The following is a 21,344-nucleotide window of genomic DNA, read 5'->3' as shown; positions in this document are numbered from 1 at the left end:
TTCTTAAGCTGCTGAGAAATTGCAGTTGCTGCCTCAAATTTTAAAATGCCCAAAAGTGTTTAGCATCATGCCTGCAATAATTTTGCAACAAAAATTAACTCTTGATAATATTATTATTCATGTGGTATGCTCTTTCTCCTTGTGAAAGCCTTTCAGAGCTGAGAGAATATACAGAAGGTCTCACTGAGCCCAAGGAAGTCGATGACAGGGACCATTGTTCCTGTCAGTCTGGTCAGTCAGTCATCTCCTTGCTCAGTTCAGAAGAATTAAAAAAACTCATTGAGGAAGTGAGAGTTCTGGATGAAGCAACATTAAAGGTAGGTTTCTTTTGTAAGTATTTACAGTGACAAGGGTTTATGTAGGTTTCTTTTGTAAGTATTTACAGTGACAAGGGTTTATTGTGGGTTGTGTGGTTACCTCACTTTGGACAAAAGGGAAGCAACTCAAGAAGTTCCATGACTTTTGAAGCTAGAGGAGTCAGCTCCTAGGAGACACAAGTCTCTCCTTCCCAAGGTAGAAGGATATTGTAACACTTGACCTTAGTAAGAGTTTACATTTGAAGGAAGTTTTTCAGCATGAGATGCTTTTAATACACTGCATCATTTTGCCCATTTCATAAATGAGAAAAGCGATGTTCAGGACACAGAGCCTCGGTGCTCTCTCTCCAAGTTCAAATTCAGTACTGTGTCCACATCCCATGGGTTACCAACCTGGCCTGAGTCTCCAGAGAGATGCAGTGTGGCAGCACAGTGTCCATTGTAAATAACCTGGGTTATGAGAGCCCTCACCTTGAAACTTCCAGCAGTTGCACTGCACACTGGAAGGGGATGAGGGTCCCCATGCATCAGCCAAGTCATTCTGGAAGCTCCACTTCCCTTATGCTTTCTGAGCACAGTCCAAAGATATACAGCGAGAAAGTGGCTGGGCAGAACTAGGGCCAACTGTCAGATGATAGTGGGCTTCCCAGGTCCCACACAGAATTCCTGCACTGGAATAATCCAGACTAGGAAGAGAGAACAAGGAGACCCACACTTCCCTGTAAGAGGAAGCAACATAGCTGCAATTCCCAGGTCAAAGATGTGGTAAAATCTGATGAGCACAAGGTGCCCATGGCCTTGGCTCCTCCTCTGAGGCTCTCATCACTCCTAGCTGGGACCATGGCTCCCCAACACCTGATCTAGCTCAAATGAAATAAAGGAGTCAAAAGTGTATAAAATACAAAGACTTGTCCCACCTAGGGTGTTAATGGGAGGGTATTTGTATTCTAACCTGGAAAATGCCTACAGGGCATACCTGGGAGATTTGGGCTGGCACTGGATCAGCAAGGGACATTCATCCTTTCATCATTTCTGTGTCTTGGAGACTCCAAATCAAAGAGCCAGCTGCAAGTCAGGGCTTTGATGGAGCTTTGAGCAAGTGAATTCTTTGACATAAATTTACTCCCTAGCACAGGTTGCAAAACAGTGATTGCAGAACTTTAAAACCTGAAGGTGTATTTTCTTTGGTCTGTATGGTGATATTTTTGTTATTGAATTCTAGATATTACAAAACCTAAATCAATACCTGGATTTCTAACTCATTTCTTTAAAGGGAATGATCTAGTAGCCTTGGGTCTACCTTCCTATGTAGATACCCACCTTTTAAGAGCAGGAAATATATTTGATAGCTGTGATTCCTTCATCTCACATCTGCCTATTTTGCTCATTTAAGTGACCTGCTGGCCTCTGTAGGAACTGGAGCTTAAGACTGCAGTTCTAGACCAGAATAGGTGTCTCCAGCTTTGGTCTGTACACAGAGGTTATCCTGGCTCTGTGGGAGCCCATGTCCAGGCTGGAAAGTGCTGTGTGTGTGTGTGTGTGTGCCTGTGCTTGTGTGTACATGTCTGGTTATGCATCTCTCTCCTTGAGAGAGATGTCAGCTGGGCCTCCTGGCTGCTGATACTGTACTCCATGGAGGAGAAGGGAGAAAGAGGGAGCAACCAACTTCTGCAAAACTGTACTGAACCCTGGGCTTTCTGACCCAAAGTCCTTGCTCTACAAAACATGGTAGAGCTGCATGATCCATCACGCTGGGATCTCGGCTAACTCTATAGCAGGTAGACCAGCATGTATGAGTGTGGGTGCAGATGGGACAAGGAAGACAGGAAAAGAATTGTGCTTGCTGCTTTACATACATCTTTTTTTTTTTTTTCTTCTTCTAAGCTTCCTCTGGTTTCTGAAAGTACAGCCTTCTCTACAGTTGATGAAACTGAAACTGAGGTTTGAGGAAGTAACAGAACTTGGAGTCTGGCCCAGCTGAGCTTGATAATCAGTCTGATATTAAAGCATTGATTGAATTGTTTATGCTGCTGCAGTGAAGTGTTTGTATGTATTTTCATTTACAGCAATTAGACAGCATCCACGTCACCATCTTACACAAGGAGGAAGGCGCTGGCCTTGGCTTCAGCTTGGCAGGAGGAGCAGATCTAGAAAACAAGGTGATTACGGTAAGTAGCCAATGATGGGGGCGTGTCAGAGCCAGAGGGAATGTCTCTGGGGGAGGGGCAAACTTGCCAGGTTGGGGCCCTGTGCTGGGGAACAGAGAAATGCATGACACCAGGTCACTGGGCAGGCAGTTAGGACAGGATCTTAAAGGACAGCCTTCAAGACCTTCCTTTTCAAGAACCATAGATGGGTTACCTGTGTGGGACTCCATATTTGACCCTCATCATAATCCTTACTTTAACAAAGAAGTTCTCTGTATACCCAAAACAATTTTAATGTACCCAAATGATTTTCACACCAGGACATTTGAATCAGAATTTTGTAGGACTGAAGCCTGATTGCCTACATTTTTTAAGATTTCAGGGGAATATTTTAAAAACTAAAACCAACTTTTGTTCAATGTCATGTCTCTTCCTTTGGAAATATAGGTCCAGTAATCACTAAGATTTAGATAAGAATGATTTATGAGCACAGGAGCCTTTTGAGAAGGCTGTACAATCAGGACTGAAGACCTGACCTGAGGTGCAACACAGCTTACCTTATAGAAAAGAGATGTGAGAAGGCAGAGCCCTCTAAAAGCAGTGGGTTTCCTTTTGCCCACCTGGAGGGTGAGAAAGTTCACTTGGGCAGCTGAGAAACCAACCTCATGGTTGGTTGAGCACAGTGAGCCCCAGCTGGAGGGAAGACACAGTTACTGTGCCTTCACGTAGACCGCACACCACAGTGCACACCTCAGCACTTCAGAGTCTGTGATCCAGCCCCTGTTCACAGAAGACCTACTAAAGCCTGGATAGTGCTGGGAGAGTGACACACCTGGCTGCATCTTTTCTGGTGAACCCCATGATTCTGGCCTGGGCAATCTGATCAGCCCACTGTTCCAGGTCAACTGTACTTGACCCAGATGTTTTCTGATCCTTCTGTCTTCATGGACCAACCAGGCTGTGACATAGCTGCTCTGTCTCTCCAAAGCTGAGTGCATAGTTGTCATCCCACAGCTGTGCTGTCTCGGGGTGTGTGGATGGTGCTGGGCTTATTTGAATGTCTTTGCCCAGAAGCAATTAATCCTCCAGTCCATAGCACCAGTCAGCACTTAACACACCATACCCCCTCACAGTGGTGACTTGGCACACTCCTGTTTGTCATTTCAGTCAGTCCTGTGTGAGCAGTGACTTCCTTGATTTATTTATAAGTTCTGTACCACAAAAAAAACACATAAAACCAAAAAGTACCTATTTCTGTTATTAAGCATAGAGCTGAACATTATAAACAGGTTCAGATTGTGTAGTTCACTTTCAATTTGTAGAGAAGGCTCTCGTGTTTGAAGAGAGCCTGACCATGGAATAACACTTTGGATCTTTTTCTCTGCCCTTCAGTAGCAATTTCTCTCCACTCCATTTGGCCAGCCACCCCTTAATACTCAAGTTCAGCACATTGACTGAGCATGTGTGCAAAAACTTCCTCTTTCTCCTTCCGTGTTCTCTTCATTTACAGATTCATTAAAAGAGAACTAACTATGAGACCATGCATGACCAAGCACCCTGATGGGCCCTCAATGACCTCTTGTCTAAATTAATCTTCCCACCTCTTGGCTTGAATTGTTGTTTGATAGAAGAGGGACCTGAGATTCACAGCAGAAATTCTGCTTCATGCTGGGAAGTCAAAGCCCAGGAATTCTAACCACATCTGACCACATAATAAGAGTTTTCTGAAACTAGTTTAGGTTCAAAAACTAAAGAGCTTGTTCACTTTCTAAAAAGTAAAACAATCTGTAACCATTTGAGTGATTGCCCATCAATCCTCTTAATTATAATTTACATCATTAAAGAGGGTGAGACAAAGACATTTTGTTTTAATCCTGCATACTTTGCTGAAAGAGATCAAGAAGTGACTGGAATTAAAGAATTCAGTAGGGAGTTGCCCTGGGTGTGGTGTGGAAAGAGCTTTAAAAATGTCTAGACTGCCTAGGATGCTGTATATCAAATGTATCCTACAGAAGATGGGACCAGAGAGAGCATCTTTCTATGGAAAAAGGATTCCTTGGTGAAACTCACCACCATATCATATTGCCAATTCATAGAGACCTATGCAAATTTACATTGTAGAGTTTCTAATGCCTTTAAAGAAGTAGACATTCTCAGAGGTTTTTTTTTTTCTTAACTCAGTATTCCTCTTTTCTTACATATCACTTATTAACATGCCATAGAATCAGAATTCAAATGAAGTAGTTTGGGAAATGCTGATCTAGGGCAAGTAAGGCAGAATATTTCCCTTGGAATATCCATGAGGATTGTTGTGATGTGGTCTACGGCATGGCACTAGGAAGGATTCTGAGGGTTCACCTGGCTGTTATTGCTCGTGATCTGTGCTCTGGGTAGAGAAGGAAGGGAATCTAGCCCCTGTGCCAGCAGCTCTGATCTAGGACACAACTAGTCTTAGTTTTCTTTGGTTTTAAAAACCCTGACAGGTTCAGATCCTCTTCCATCAAAAATGTGAATCTGACTTGGTGATTTGGGGGTCCTGATTTCCTTTCATTCGCTCAGGTTCACAGAGTGTTTCCAAATGGGTTGGCCTCCCAAGAAGGGACTATTCAGAAGGGCAATGAGGTTCTTTCCATCAATGGCAAGTCCCTCAAAGGGGCCACCCACAATGATGCTCTGGCCATCCTTCGCCAAGCTCGGGATCCAAGACAAGCTGTGATCGTCACAAGGAGGCCAACTCTGGAGGCCACACTGGATTTGAACTCCTCCACTGACTCTGCAGCCTCAGCTTCTGCAGCCAGTGATGTTTCTGTAGAATCCAGTAAGTTCTTCCCACTCAGTGGAAGTTTTATGGGCTACATTGCCTCTGGTCACTGGGAGCCAGTCTGGGTGGGGATGCTCAGCAATTTGTGACCCCAAGCACATGTGGCCTGCCTAGTATGTTGTGGGATGTGTGTCTTGTGTTCATGAGTGTGCGCACAGTCACAGCATCAGCCATGGCTTGGAAGCCAAACAGCCTCTAACAAGTCCATGTATCTTTCTCAGCAGCAGAGGTGACAGTCTGCACGGTGACACTGGAGAAGACCTCTGCAGGGTTGGGCTTCAGCCTGGAAGGAGGGAAGGGCTCCCTGCATGGAGATAAACCTCTCACCATCAACAGGATTTTCAAAGGTGTAGTATGCATGGGGCTCTTGGCATGCTCTCCAGTTGTTAGCACTTTCTGGTGACATTGGTTTCCCACAACCCCATGTCCTCTTGAGAGCACACAGGCCCATTGCTCAGTTCTGCTTTTTGACCTTTACCCCTTCACTCAGACATCCTCTTAACCCTCTCTTTTGCTCAGTCTTCTTAAGCAACTGAGCCCTGGGATTGGTTCAGCTTAGCAGGGCCAAGATTAGTGTGAGGCAGGTGAAGCCCTGGCCTAAGGCTCAAAATTTAATGGGGTACCATAATATACAGTAATCAAGATCAATATGATTTCTTTCCTTCCTTCCTGTGGTACTGGGGATTGAACCCAGAGACCCTCTATCACTGAATAACTCTTGACCCTTTTTATTTTTTATTTTGAGGCAGGGTCTCCTTAAGTTTCTGAGACTGGCCTCAAATTTATGATCCTTCTGCCTCAGCCTTCTGCATTGCTAGGATTACAGGCATGCACCACCAAACCCAGTTCAATGCAATATTTTAATTATTAATTAAATAATTTTGCAGTACTTGGGAATCAAACTGGGGCCCTGAGCATGCTAGACAAATGCTCTACCATTGAGCTACATCTCCAACTCTCAAAGCAATGTTTTTAAAAAATTGAAATTAATTTAAAAAAATTCATGATGAATGAAATATCGAAGTTTTAAATAAAATCAAAGTCTGGCTTTGTACCTGCTCCACTTGACCTCACTGGCCTTACTTTAGTTCTGACTCATTGGCTCCCACCTTTCCTTACAATTTTGATATTTTGCTCATCATAGATTGGGGTACAAAGAGAGTTTGACGTGGGGGTCCGATTTGGGTTTTCCTATGAAAATCATGAATGACCTGAAGCTGCCATATAAATCTTCCTTGGATTCTTTGCTGCTCTTCAACTAGAAGCCTGTGTACCACAGGGCAAGGTATTGTGAGACAGGAACACTGGAAAGGATGCTAATAAGTCTGGGAGTTAGTCCCAGCTCCGCCTCTGATTGGCTGGGTGACCATTTCTTCTCATCAAAGGAAAAAAATAAGAGGCAAAGAGGTAGACGTACGTATCAAGTGCTCTTAGAACTGGGACCCTAAGGGCCTCCCAACTGTGCTCTCTGTCCTACACAGGTCCCTATGGCCAACTGGTTTTGAATCTCTGTGGCAGCTGTGAAAACCCAGAGGGTAGGATGAGGTGTATCTGGTAGTTGCCTCAGAATCCATGTTAACCCCAATTTTGAGAAAGATATTTTTAACTTTTTCAAAGGTCAATTTGGAGTTAGCATGGGGTCCAAAGTCAACAGAGTCAAGGGACATGGACCCATAAACTTGGTTCCAATGTTAGTTCTACCACTTACAGTAGAATGACCTTGAGCAAGTCAATTTACCATTCGGGGCCCATTTGCTTATGTGGGGATATGCCAACCAACTGCGTGGTGACATGGTACCAAGGAATGTGGATGCTGGATCCAGAAGTTCTGGGTTCATACACAGGATCGGTCACCTTAGTAGTTTTGGAGCTTTGAAAAAAGTACTTGAGTCTTTAGTTTCTTCACCTGTGAAAAGGGAATACTAAAGGCACACACCTCATAGGATTACTGTCACGAATGCAAACCGTTAGCACAAAGCCCATTATAACAATTACTCAAAACACTTTAGTTATATTTTTATTATTATCATTATTTTCTACTCTTCTTCATTATTTGTGAAGATCATGGTGTCAATTGGGAAATTTAGAAACAGTACAAAAAGTACTGTTTTCACTTGCAGTTTTCGAAGAGTAGGTGCCATATAGAATTATGTTATTTTTATATGGGCACAGAAGCCTTCTTCATGCTGTTCAGAGCCAAAAACCCCATGAGACTGTCTCATGAAAATCTCACCAGCTCTATTCCTGTACCATCCAGTGATGCTCTCACCAGAAGGGGAGATCAAATGCAAGGGGGTGGGATAATAGCTCAATGTCCAAGGGGGGCGTCAAGGAGGACTCAGTACCCTAGAGTCTTCTGTGAACCGTGGGAGTCCTTCTAACCAGGCTCTCGTTTGGCACTGCCTGGAATCTCCTTCCTCTGGGAACAGCAAGGGCTACAGTTTTCCAAGGGCCATAGAGAGCTGGAGTCTGGTGTCTGGCTGGAGCCACCATTTTATGAGAGTCCTCATTTTGGAACCACCACCAAGCTTCCAAGAAATGGGTGTGTCATTCTCTTCGAAGCTATCTTGGCTCCTTGGAGACCACAGGTACAAGGTAACTTCTCTTTTTGCTTTATCAGTAATGGAGCCCATTATCATGTTCTTCTCCCTTGTTTCAGGGGCAGCTGCAGAACAGAGTGAGATGGTCCAGCCAGGAGATGAAATTTTGCACCTGGCTGGCACTGCCATGCAGGGTCTCACACGGTTTGAAGCCTGGAATGTCATCAAGGCACTGCCTGATGGACCTGTCACTATTGTTATCAAAAGGAAAAGCCTACCTTCCAAGGGGACCACAACCACTGGAGACCTCTAGGCAGGGTGCCAACTCTGAAGCCAAAGCCATGAACACACAGCTCCCATAACTGCTGATTCTCAGGGTCTCTGCTGCCCACCCCACCCAGATCAGGGAAAGCACAAGTGTGCTTCCTGGGGATTGCTGCTCAGGTCCAGACTTTCTGGAAAACAATCCAGCAAGAGGATTGTCCCAAAAATAAGGCAGAGTCACGCTGGGGTGGCTGATACAAACTGTAGACTGTATATATAGAAAACTTAATGATAATGTTGTGGTGCCATAATAAAATGGATATATTACATTTGATCTGAAATCCATGTCCTGCTGTAAGTACTATAACTGTGACAACCTGCCCCATAACAGTAACATTTGTTTATGTTATGAATCTACAGTGTGGGCAGGACTTGGAAGGACAGCTCATCTCTCTCTACTCTACTTGGCATCAACTAGAGCAACTCAAAGGCTGGGAGTTGTCTACTGGGGATGCAGCTGGGCTTCGGCCTGAACACCTACAGGTGGCCTCCCCCTGTGACCTGGGCTTCCTTACAACATGGCTCCTGAATTCTCTGGGTGAGCATCCCAGGAGTGCAAGAGCCATGTAGAAGCATTGTCTTTTTTATGCACTTGTTTCAGAAGTCCCTATAATCTGTTAATAAGAGCTGGCACAAACACACCCAGATTTAAGGGAAGGTAAAATATGGCCAGGGCCATTGTTGTAAAATAAAATCTCACACAAAACTGTTTTTGATTAGTTTGAAGAAGTGATCCTAGGCAAGGATAGTGTCAAGGTGATAGAGCCAGCAAGCAGAGTAAAGGTGAAACTCAAGATGTGGACAAGTACACCAACAGGATGTACCACTGTGTACGTGAGCATAAGATAACATGGCTACCACCTCCCTGTCACATGCCAAGCACTGTGCTTGATGTGAATGGAGTCTTTAGTAATCACAACAGTTTGCACAGCTTGTGGTTCTGTGCCATTGTGTTGATGAGGGCACTGAGACTCAGGGATAGTAAGTAACTTGGCCAGCTGCAAAGTGATCAGAGAGATTTGAGACCTTTAGTGATTTGGAGAGATCAATGGGCTTTTAGATCTTGGAGGCCAAGATTTCTCTAAGTTAGGGAAAATAACTCTGAATGCCTGACCTGTGGGTATTCACTTTGGTCATCCCTGAGCACCTGATTGCCAAACTCGAGATAAGTCAATGTGACTTTGAATTAGCAACAGCCAGCATACTTTGACTAGGCCCCTCCTGAGTCCCTGCTCCTATGCACTGAAGATATGGGGGAAGACCTGTCAAGGACCACAGATGAAACACAAAAAGTAGTTTATTCCCAGGCCAATATCACTGGAACCATGCTAATGTAATCTGATGGCTTCTCCAGGGTCTACAGGAAGCCAAGAATCTTTCAGAATGCTGGACTCAGAAAACCCATCTGGGCTCCTATTCTTCGTGTAAACCCCTTTAGCGTCCTTGTCACAGTTGGCATCAGCTGATGGTTTTATTGATTCTGAGAAACCATGGGCTTAGCTTGTTTGCTGCATGTTACCTTGCTCACCCCATCCTGAATTTCATCAAGTAGATAAGAAATTTGAAATACCATTTTATCAACTTCTTTTTCCTCTGGAAGTGAACTTGATGAAAGGTGTAACTCAATACAATACCCATTCTCCACTGTCTTACTGTGTGCCCGCCAAGGACTGGGCAATGAGGCCACACTCCCAGGCTGCACAATCTCATCATCTGGGCACTGTGATGTTTCCTATAACCAGGAATTGTTTTTTGAGTCTTCTAAGGCAGCCAAGTGATAAGGCTGGACCAGCCCAGGGAAAGAGAAAAGAAGGTGGGAAAGGTATGAGCATGGAGATACATGAGGCAAAGTCAGCTGATGGGTAGGGAAGAAGTTGTCTGAGGACAAGGGCATGGACATGGTAAGCCCAAGGCTCTCCCAGTTCTCTTCCTGTCTCTGGTCTGTTTTAGAAGGTCCCCTCCTCCTGCCCAGGTTCCTGATCTCCAAGTCAAGGGAATTCAGGGCAGCTATGGGCAAGAGGGCCCTGAAATGAAAGCTCATCCATCTAAGCTCCATCCTGCTAGGATTTCATTGTGAGGTTTCACTGTCTTTGGCTACTTCTTTGAAGCTGACAAAGGCTTAGAAAACAGTGGCTTGGAAACAATGTTTCCAGTTGCCTTCCCACATTGTAGACATCACAGCAATCCTGGATCCACCTGTACTCTCCATGAGAAGGAATCCTCTCCAGGGCCTTGCCCAGGCAGTCCTACTTCTCTCATGGCATTTTACTGATTAATACATTATCTCCTTGTGTCAAAATTTAAGAAACGGACTATGCTGGGATTGGCATTTGTTTCTCCATATATTAGGAAGTCAGAGCAGACCTATTTTCTGGTTCCTTATCCTGGGCTCAAACCAGTTTAACTTGATGCCAGCTGATACATGTGGGGTCAGCACAGAACACCATATGGGCCAGAGACAAGTGAAAGGTCATCTAGTCTGCTAGACAGGCTTACATAGGCTACCCCATCTTGGTAAGACCACCACTTTCTGAGGTCTTCACCTCAAACAGGCAGGCATGAAAGTTCTCTTTGGCTGGGGCACCCAGAATTGGCTTTGCTTGGGAGGTCAACTCAAATGAGTTGACAAATAACAGTGCTTGGAACAGAGTAGGGCCCTGTGGGCCCCTACTGAATAAAGGAATGAATTCTAAGCAAATTCAAGAGTTGGATAAAGATTTCTTACCGAGTCAAGAGTTTGCTGGTGATCTACATGGTGTCACTATGGGTTCTACAGTTCATGAGAACAGAGAGAGGGAGCTTTTGTGTCTTAAAGCTTACTCACATCTTGGCACACTCAGGAGACAGTCAGCCTAAGTTAAGGCAGGTAAGTAAGTTAATATCACATAAGGGAAGCGCCTTATGTTTGAAGGAGCAAAGGTGGAATGCTATGGAAATTCTTGCATAGAAATAGTAACAGAAGCTGCCTCTGGGCAGACACAGGAGAGGTCCTCCTTACAAAGATGGGAGCCCAGACAAGGTTTCAAAACAATGCTAGAGGATCCCTCTGGCTGTGCAGCCCTGACTGGACAGAGGTAAAGGAAGTTGTGTGCTAACTTTCTGTTGATTCTCTTCTGGGTGATAAAGCTGTGCTCCCTGGCTCTGAAGACGTATAGGGTGGGTATTGACATGGCAGTGTTGTACAGTCTAGCAGTAGATTCTCAGAGGGAGGATTCAGACAGGGGCGCCCTGCCCTCCTTCTGGGTGGCAGTGTGGCCTGATGGGGCCCTGGAGGCTGGAGCACTCCCGCCTTGGCCTCCCTAACAGAGGACAGGCAGGCACCCTTATTCCTAGAGTTCTGCACACAGACAGGAGCAGTTTGCTCCATTTAGAGTCACTCCCAAAGAAAACTAATCTTGAAGACTACAGATTTGCCCTGGGGCAGATTCAAACTCCCTGGTATTACTAAGATATGAAAGTTAACTCACTGAAAGGAAAGAAGGCAGAAAACCAATTCCAATAGAAGATCCACTTAAAGTATTGATCCAAATGGAAAGAATTTTTTCTTAAGGCTTATTCTATTGTTCAAAACCAATATTTTCCAAGTTGACATGTTTTTAAGGGAAAATCATATTAAAAAATGTTATGAAGGTTTCTAAAAACTGCACACAGGACTTGGTTTCAGTGTTTTCATGATAATTCTCTAGGACAAACATGGAGACGTGGCCTCTGACAGTGAGAGGCACATACAGAATTGGAACATAGTGCCCGGGGTGAGTCCTTGTCAGGTAGCCAGAAGCCTAGGTTCACCCCTGCCACAGGTGTGTCTTTGGATCACAGATAGAGTAAGAAGTATGTGAAATGGGCTCCTCCCATGCCAACCGTGAGAGGACAGAGGAGGTAGGAGTGGGTGGGCCATTGCCCTTGGCTGGCATTCTTAGAGAGTCATTGCCCAAGAGCAAAACAGGCTTGGGGTTCTCGCTAGATCCGTGGTGTGTTCCAGGAACCAGAGCGGCCTTAATGAGTCATAGATGTTCTTTGCCAACAAGTGAGGGCATCAGTCATGGAATTTTCTTCACTGCTTTCTGAAGGTTGGCATAAAAACTGGTCATGCTGTGAGGGAAAGAAGGAGTCCACAACGCTTTTGTGGGAATTGGGTTGGGGTAACCGCTGAGGTCAGTCTGGAAGAATGTGACCAGGTTGGTCTTGTTGGGCTCTCTATGAAAGCAATAGCAGAGCAGTGTTAGTTATCTGCCACAGAGGGGCTGGCACAGTACCAGGTAAGGCAAAAAGAGCCTGGCACAGCAGAAATGGCCATTACACTGACCATATTCAATCCTTTGTGGGGTTCACTGCCCAGGGTGCCACGTTGGACTTTCTTGTTTAAGATGAAGACATGGCCTCTAGTGGACATGTCCTCCAGTCCCACCAGGCTCTCAAGGGTTGAGGGGGAAGTTGCCCCTCCTTCCAGTCTGAGAAGACAGATTCCCTCTGACAGATTTGTTTGCAATTGCTTTCAAGAACCCTCTCTGTATGAGGCCCTGGGAGGAGTGGATGGCAGAAGCTGATTTTGTCTATCTTGCTCAGGTGCCAATTCTCCAAAGGTCAGGAGTTTCTGCAAGTCCCTGGGCACCCTTTCCAGGGGTTTACAAGGTCAAAACTGTTTTCATAACAACACAAATATATGGTTTGCCTTTTTCACACTTGGATCTTTAACTCATTATGTCCCATTATCCCATTTATGAAATGCCAAAAACATTGAGCAACAAAACACTTGTGGTAACTGAAATAATTTGTTTTTAGAACTATATTCTTTTGAGAAAATAGGTGAATGATTTGTGATAATTTTCATTAACATAATAAGTTTTGTAATACAGTGATATCATTTAATGATTATTTAAATAATTAAATGATAAATTACATAACAAGCTCTAGATTATAATTTCCAACCTACTTCAATGCACCTGTGTCAGTTTCATTGAAGTATCAGCAGAACTGAAATGCAGGACTTAATAGGTTGAGTGGACAAGAGCTGGGTAAGTCAATTGCTTGATTTAAAATCTGTTAATAGCTGGGTTTTGTGAGGGTCTTCTGGTCCCAACTAGGCCATCTGCAAAATATATGCCAATAACCTTTGCTGTTCTATATAAGGCTCATCACACTGTATGTCCTCCCCTCCCACCACCACTAAAAGATGGTTCCTAGGGTTCAGCCTCCAAGGAGAAAAGGCTCAGTCTCTTATTCTGAAAAATTCTTTCCAGCAGAGCTGGCACCATGGAAAGGGGGTTCTCAGCACTGACTGCCAGGTGCGCAGGAGAAGGAAATGAGGCAGAGGTTAGAGCCCTTGGTGCAAGCCAGTGGATCTGGGGCGCCTCTGTACTGAGAGGACTGAAAAACAGCAAGTATGTGTTAAGCATGGCCTGTGCTATTTTCAGACTCAAACTTTGTCACATTTAAGAAAAGTCTTTTAGATGATGCTGAAAAGCCAGCTTAGCAGACGAGGTCTGGTTTCTTGTAAAGTCCTATGGCACCAGGTCCGCCTCCTGGGGCTGAGAGAAAGCTCAAGCCCCACCTCTCTTGGAGTCTGCAGGAACACAGGGACAACACTGGCAGGCGTAAATCTCTTTCACTGTCAATTTGCATGGTACCAGAATATACTAGTGGACCTTCAGGTAAATCATTACATAAAACTTCCTGGTAAAAACCTGTCCTTGTGAGCTGTGGGTAAACAGGGAGGGATCCTGGGCTTAGTTCTGTGATTGACTCACAGTGTGGTCTGATTTGCTCTCCAGCTCCTGAGCTCCACCCAACTCCTCTGCTTGATGAGATGATTGCTGTGGTGGAAAGTATAGTAGGGGACAGTCATACCCCCCAGCTGCTCAGGCTGGTGGATGGTCCCAAGAGTTTAGGAGGAACATCCAAGAGCCCAGTTTCTGTCAATCTCCTAGATTGACCATGGACACATCATTTAACCACCCGAAACTGTCTCTTCATCTGACATTTGTCCAACCTGCCTTATGGAACTGGAGTAAAGATTTTCCACATTAAGAATTTAAATTATAACAGCTCCCCACAACACTTTCCCATGTGCTTTGGCATATTATGTCACTCGTGTTCGTGTGTAATAGTGTTTTGTAACATCAAAGCCTAAAGAGTTTAAAACATTTTTGTTCTTGTGAATTCTTGTCAAAGTACTCATTCTTACAGTGTCCACAGTGAGGTCTGAGACAGGGGTCTCCATTCTGATCATTCTTACCCTGGCAGAGGTTCACAGAAGCAAACCACAGGATGGTTTGAATCCTCTCACAAAAACCTGGTTTTGGGGGCATAGTGGATGTTCCCAATGGGTAGCTGAAGGACAGTTCAGACAGTCAGTGATCTACAGGCTTCTGTCAGGGCCCCAGCCACCTTAAGTGCCACCAATGCCTGCAGCCCAGTTACTGCGAGCTGGGGAGAGGGCAAGAGATTCTAGCTTCATGGCCTCAAGGTTTTTCCCCATCCCATACAACCACTTACACTCATATACATGTGCAAACACAAAAAATCACACACACATGCATTACAACTCCCACATGCAGCTTCCCAAGCTGGAAGAATATTGGAAAAAAGAATATTCCAGAGTTGGCAAGGTTTGGAGGGAGAGGAAGGGACCCTCTTAAAACCCAGTTGACAGAGGAGGTGATGTGTCTACCATCTCCCCAATGTGGCAGACTCAAAGGAACAGTGTAGGCTGTGTGGTGCAGTTTTGCTCCTTGTTGAGTGGAAAAGGGAGTGGACGGTGCCCATCCCTCTCAAGAGGACACATCCATGACTCAGTGAGTTACTGTATATCAAGGTTTGTGACACCCAAACTGTAACCTGCACGTCCACAGCACAAACTACCAGTCTCAGTAGGAACAAGAAGGGATTCTAATAAGATCTGGGACTTAAAAATAAAATTACTGGCACATGGATTCTCCCACCTCAGAACCCCATGGTATAGAATCCCCTCAAACCCTGAAGGCAAGGCACATACATAGAAAGGACCCAGGTGAGTTTTCTGGTGGTTTCTAGCTGCTTGGCTTTCCTTGAGAATCTGAGAAGCGGAGGAGAGAGCTCAGCCTCTTGGGCAGGCCTGGCAGCACCTGGCTGTCACTCACCATTGGAACTGATGGTCCCATCCTCATATCTCTTGACTAGCACCACGTCCACGAATCTCTGGGAGAAATTGAGCTTCATGCAGCTGAGGGGGTGGAGGTTCTGCTTATGCACAGTGTCTGCCGAAGAAAAAGGGAGCCTAGACGTGTCTGAAGGACAGATATTTCTCTCAACCCTCCCTGTCTACCAGAGGGCCTGGTTGTACACACCTCTATGTGTATACAATCTAACAATATAATTTGGTCAATTTTTTTTAATAGCCATACTGCTTCCACCCTCCTGATATTAGCCTCAAATATATCATTTTCTGAGGGAAAGTATCTGGAGACCAAGGATGATTGGAAAACAATAGAAATTCTTGAAGCTAGCAGCAAGTCAGAAATGTCCAACAAATTTCATGGTATGACTCTATGTTTCATCCATCCATCCATTGATCTATAGTCTATTTTCAGAATTAGCATATTTAAGATTTGTTCAAAATGATGCCAAGGAAAATGCCAATCTCTGAGGAAGGGCCTTATCTCCACATTTTTTCATTATTTCCTGAATGTAAAGAGCTACCCATTTGTCAGTTCTTCTCAGATTTTTTGCAAACCAGTAGCCTGTGCTTTCCATGTTGCTTGAGGTTAATGTCTATTGAAAGTTGTACCTCTCTGGCAAGAATCATATCTTTTCATGGATACCTGAATTAATTAGAAGAGTTCCCATTCATCTCATCCAGAGATAAAAATACTTTTCTTTTTGTTTAACAAATTCCCCATCAAAAGTTGTAATGAAGAATCATGCTATTTTATAAATTATACTCATACCTTAATCCATCCAGATTAAAAGAAACAATTAGTCTTATAGTCAAAAGAAAACGTATGATTAAAAGATAATTTTAATTTATATTCATATCTATGATGTAATATGATGACTTCCAAGAATAACATGTATTATGTTAAGATATAAAATTCATTGTGTTGTGTGAAATGGAAATTTGAGTTAAGGAGAATAATTATATACAACTTCTGACTATTTAAAAAAATACTTGTGTATTTTTTAAAATGGATGATAGTAGATACAAATTCATATGCTATTTAGATACAACTAAAAAATGGTTGCCATTACTTTGTTCAAATGGACAAACTTATATGTCAAAATGCCATGCTTTGCAACTTAGAAAACTTTAGCTGTCAACTAGATGTGTGGGGGTGATGCACCATTTCTCAAAACTCTGTCAGAGGTATGAAATCAAAGAAGTCTGAAGACCCTTGCACTGGAGGACTACTGGGATCAGGCAGGATACATGGGGCAGACCATGGGCCCAGCAAGGGATGAAGGGTCCCTGTGTTGCCTGAAGCAGAAGCCCATATAGGGAAGCAGGCATGCATAAGGACATAAGGACATAAGGACCAGGGGTACCAAGAGCAGCAAGAAGACCTGCCTGCATGACTCACTGGCAAGCTGATCAAGAGACAATAGCAATGTGTACCAATGTAGAATTCAGCACAGGTGAGCACCTGGCTATCTTAGATGGTCCTGGTAAGATGGGAAAAGTGAGGAGCTCACAGTATAAACAATGAGGAAAACAACTCTGTGGGGGCCTCTGTGGGATCAGGTCACCAGGACTCAGACTGGAGCTGGGGCAGAGGGGCAGCGGGTAGAAAGAGATTCTTGGTTTCCTCTGGAAGACAGTTGGGGCACCTGGTAGTGGCTGAGAGCCAGGAGAGCTGGAGCCATCATCTGGCTCTCAAGTCCCAGGTCAGGTCTATATCTGTGTGAACTTGGGTGCTTCCCTTTACTCTGTCAAGCTATTTCCCCTTCTCCAAGGTTTCAGTTAAAGTTATAGCATTGTATAAAAAGACACAATAAATGACAGCTCAGTATGTAATCATTGTTATGGCATTTCAGTATTCAAAATCTAATTTTTGAAGTCTTTATTCTCATTCCCACCAGTCACTGTGTGAAGACAAAGAACTGCAAACACGCTAAAAAAATGTAGCCACTTTACCTTTAAAAAGAAAATACTGTATGCTACTTTTTTTTTTTTACTGGTGATGATGAACCCCAGGTTCACTTACCACTGAACTACATTCTCAGTTCTTCTTTAAAAAAACACCTTTTTTTTTTTCTTTTTAATTTTGAAACAGGGTCTCATTACGTTGGGCCTAGGACTTGTTAGTCTCACTGCCTCCGTCTCTTGACGGAGTAGTGCTGGGGATTACAGGTGTGCACCATCATGGCCTGGTTGTATTATTCTTTTCTTTGGTTCTAATTAGTTATACATGATGGTAAATGCATTTTGACATATCATACATGAATGGAGTGCATAATTCTCATTCTTCTGGTTGTATATGTTGTAGAGTCACACTGGTCATGTAATCATCTATGTACATAGGGTAACAATGTCTGATTCATTCTATTGTCCTTCCTACCCCCAAGCCCTCTCCCCTCTTTCACTCCCCTCTGCCTAATCCAAAGTACCTCTATTTTTCATTTTTCTTTAAAAGACATTAACTCGTTTCCTCGGCTTCAATCATTTGCATATAATTATTGAATATTCTCTTAATTTTTTCTTTTTGCTATCTCTGGTATCACCTATCATGTTTAATTCACTTCATATTGCTCTCTAAATGTGCTACGTTTTAAAAACTTAGATCACTTGATTTTAAAAGGAAGTTATTCATTGCAAGAATGGTAAAAAAAAAAAAGTCACATTGGCCATATAATTAAAGGCAACTGGCAAAGTGATACATGACAAGGGATTATAGTATTCCCAACACTTAATTCTGACCCTGAGATCCAGTCATCTATTTTGTTATAGAGGAGAGCAACTGAAATGATACACAGGTGTCCAAGGGCATATTAGCAATACAGAGAAAAGATACCTCTTTAAGTCATCAAGAGATTAAAGAAGAAATGATAACAGGGCAGTTTTCCTGCGTGTGGGAATTGCAATTTCAGGGCTTTGACTGTTTACGGACCTTAAGTCCCCTTTGATATCCCAGGGATGTGAAGGTCTTATCCTTGCAGAAGAAATGTTGACCATAAATCCCTGTAAGGACTGAAACTGGAGAGAGAAGTAGGTGAATCTTGGACCAGGGCTGAGGACTACCTGGCTGCCAAACATTCATTGGTTTGAGGTTTCAAAGAACCACCTGTGTGAATACTCAGGAGGATTGCCCAGTCTCTGAAGTCAAAAATCAAAATATCATTCAAATTGGACAGGTCAGCAATGCTTACACACAGCAATTTGCTTATTAATTTTAGTTATGACTTTTCCCCCTGAAAAGTCTGTAATCCAAATGAGGTGATCCCAGGGCAGACTTATCAATATCTGAATTTTATTATGACAGTCACTAGCTCCATGTGGCTATTTAAACTTACATTTAGATTAGTTAAAATTAAATAAGCAATTCATTTCCTCAAACTAGCCACCTTCTAATACCCTGTGGTCCATAGGGGGCTTAGTGGACATATATTATTGGGACAAAAGTGGTTACAGAACATCTCTATCATTGTAGAAAGTTTGTGCTAGATAGGCCCAGCCTGAATGGTATACATCTTCCTAAAGGAAACACCATAACCCCAAAACTGCCACCTGGCACAGCCCCACAGCTGGCAGAAAATTCTGACTCCATGTCAAAGTTCTCTCTGTTCATTCTCATGGCCCCATTAAGGGGCAACCTTTCAAACGAACAAATTCAGGCACTGCCTCCTTGGAGCCCAAACTCATTCTATACTTCATCAGTTACTGCCATCTATATTTTCTTGGTTCTGTTGCTGTCTTCTCTGCCTCTCTAAGTCATGGTTTTCTACCTGTATCTGGGTCAAGGCTGGGTTAGAATATTTCAAGCAGTGGGCAGTCAGTGTGTACAGGGCATGCTCTTTACCAAAAGGTGCCACAGACCCCTTCCAGAGGAGATGGGGTTAGGTTACCTCAGCAAGACCTAGACAATGTCTATGGATAACATGTTCGGAAAAACTTACATCTGTGATGCTTTGGATTACTTCAAAACTGGTCACATTCTCATCCCACTTCTCTCGAAGGCCCCCAGCAGCTGGCTTTACACAGTCCCACACTTCTTCTGGTGTCCCACACACAATCCCTTCTCCTCGATACCTGGGGCACAGAAAGGAATTTGACCCCCAAGGCATCAATCAAACTTGTGTATCTTGGGATTATATTTGAGAAGTGGAAGGTGGACCATCCCAAGTCCATCACAGCTCCTTAGGAAAGACTGGTAGAGAAGGGGCTGAAATATGCTAGGCCACCTCCCTTGGCCTACAGAAACAGGTGGTGTGCTTTTTTTTTTTTTTTTTTAAAACAGGAATATGACTTGCTGTAAATGATTTAGTTAAAACAAAGCTAGTGCTTCTGGGGAAGATAACTGGCTAGTTGATGATCACAGTGTGCTAGGGTTGATGGGAATCTTCTGGGGAAGCAAACTCTCTGACAGGCTTTTTGAGCAAGGTGTGCACTTACAGGTTCCCTGGAAACTCCACAGATGGCCTCCAGGAAACTGAAACTCCATTCTGTGAAAAGGCACAGAATCACAGAATTTTAGAGCTAGAAGTGCTCTGGGAGAAAACCTGGCTCAGTCCCATGTTCTTCAGAAGAGGAGTCAGAGACTTCAAGGGATGCGATTCTCCAAGGTGTCCCACCCCATCCGGGCAGAGTTGGGACTAGTAAAGTGCCACCACTGCAGATGGTGATGGAGAGATCTTAACTGCTGTGGTGGTTTTCAAGTCATCTTTAAAGCCATTAACCATTTTATTTCCTTAAATAATTGGGGGATATTTGTTAAAAAAAAAAAATTACAAGTGTTAAGTAAGAAAAAACGATTCCCATACCACCTTTGGGGCAAAGACGCTCACACTATAAAGAACAGAGTAAAGGCTTGGAGCTTGGAGCTTGGAGTTCGGGTTTCAATTCTAACCACCATTTACCAGCCCGGTGACCCTGGGTAAGTCACTTAGAGAAAAGGGGCAGATTCTTGCTTTCTGGAGTAATTGTGAGCACAAGAGGTCCAATATTTAATAAGGAAACAACCCCCTATAAGATGCCCCTCAATTGTGCTATGGGGGCTCGGAGTGCGGAAAGCCACGGGGAGAGTCTGGGGACTTTGGGGACTCGGCCCCAGGGAGCAGTCTCCACGACCCCTTCCCGGCCAGCTTCTCACTCACGCTTTCCCGGCAGATCTTCCAGCCTGACGCGTCTCGCCGGTACTGGAGCACCTTCTCTGCCACGGTCTCGCTCACTTGCGCAGCCACCGCTGAGTCCATAGCACCCAGAGATGTGAGGAGAGAGGAGTGGCGTACTAATTGGGAGGCCGGAAGCCAAACCCTAGGCGGAGCCTGGAGCCCCGTCTCCGGTCTCCCGCTCCAGGATTGGTCCGGATCCACAGCCGAGCCAACCCCACATCGAGATTGGCAGGTCGGGAGACTGACAGCCAGGCCCCACAGGTCGCGCCACCGCCTGGGTCGGCTCAAGATCCTGGTGCAGGTTCCGCAGTTTTGCAGCATCCGCCCAGTGCACTTGGGCGCCTAGGCCGCTGGGCTGGGTCCTGTAACGTCGGGACCAGAAGAGATCAGTGATGGAGAGCCAATTGGGCCTGGCCAAGTCATGAACAATGTCGTAGCGTTGTTTAACGAGCGAATTCCGGGGGCTGCTCTAAGGGAGGAAGAGGGAATGTGCCTGGAGGCTGGGAGACCCATTAAGGAGCAGCTGAGAAGGTGAAAAAGAGTAGAAGCCTTGAGCGGGGCCAAGGGAGGACTGAGGAGGACTGGGGAGGAGTGAGGAACAGGAGGTGCCGACCCACGTTGAAGTGTTTAGGAGATGCAATATCGAGGTCTCTGCCACTGATTGTGGAGGATGAAGAAAGAGGAAGGAAGCATCACGATTCCCAGTTTTCTGACTTGTCCCGCTGGCGGCTTAGGTAACATGGGAAAGACATAGGCTCCAGGAGGAAGATGGTGAAATTAGTTCTGGACATTTAGATTCCTGAGGGGACCTCCGAGTGGAGATATACAGGAGACAGCGTGATGTGCTGGCTTGCAGAGGCCCTGGCTAAAGGGGCCCTTATCCGGGAATTCT

At 44.5% G+C, this 21,344-nt stretch overlaps 2 protein-coding genes across 2 annotated transcripts in view; one reads left to right on the top strand and one right to left on the bottom strand.

The window, feature by feature from the left end:
• Nucleotides 1-8,831, top strand: part of IL16 (interleukin 16) — a 112,634-nt gene extending 103,803 nt beyond the window's left edge. The window contains 5 exon segments of the mRNA XM_079124247.1: nt 149-317; nt 2,384-2,485; nt 5,024-5,282; nt 5,507-5,632; nt 7,945-8,831. Of these exon segments, the coding sequence (XP_078980373.1) occupies nt 149-317; nt 2,384-2,485; nt 5,024-5,282; nt 5,507-5,632; nt 7,945-8,138 (850 nt within the window). The 3' untranslated portion in view covers nt 8,139-8,831.
• A 129-nt stretch (nt 8,832-8,960) lies between these two features.
• On the bottom strand, nt 8,961-21,071 carry STARD5 (StAR related lipid transfer domain containing 5). The gene is given in 9 exon segments (XM_079123782.1): nt 8,961-12,200; nt 12,202-12,346; nt 14,385-14,422; nt 14,424-14,479; nt 15,268-15,348; nt 15,351-15,384; nt 19,238-19,370; nt 19,734-19,783; nt 20,435-21,071. Coding segments are annotated over 9 exon segments (891 nt in total). The 5' UTR covers nt 20,774-21,071; the 3' UTR covers nt 8,961-12,185.
• Between the last annotated feature and the right edge of the window lie 273 nt (nt 21,072-21,344).

Source organism: Sciurus vulgaris (assembly GCF_902686455.1).
Source record: "Sciurus vulgaris genome assembly, chromosome: 2".
Classification (NCBI taxonomy): domain Eukaryota; kingdom Metazoa; phylum Chordata; class Mammalia; order Rodentia; family Sciuridae; genus Sciurus; species Sciurus vulgaris.
This window is presented reverse-complemented; position numbering and strand designations above follow the sequence as displayed.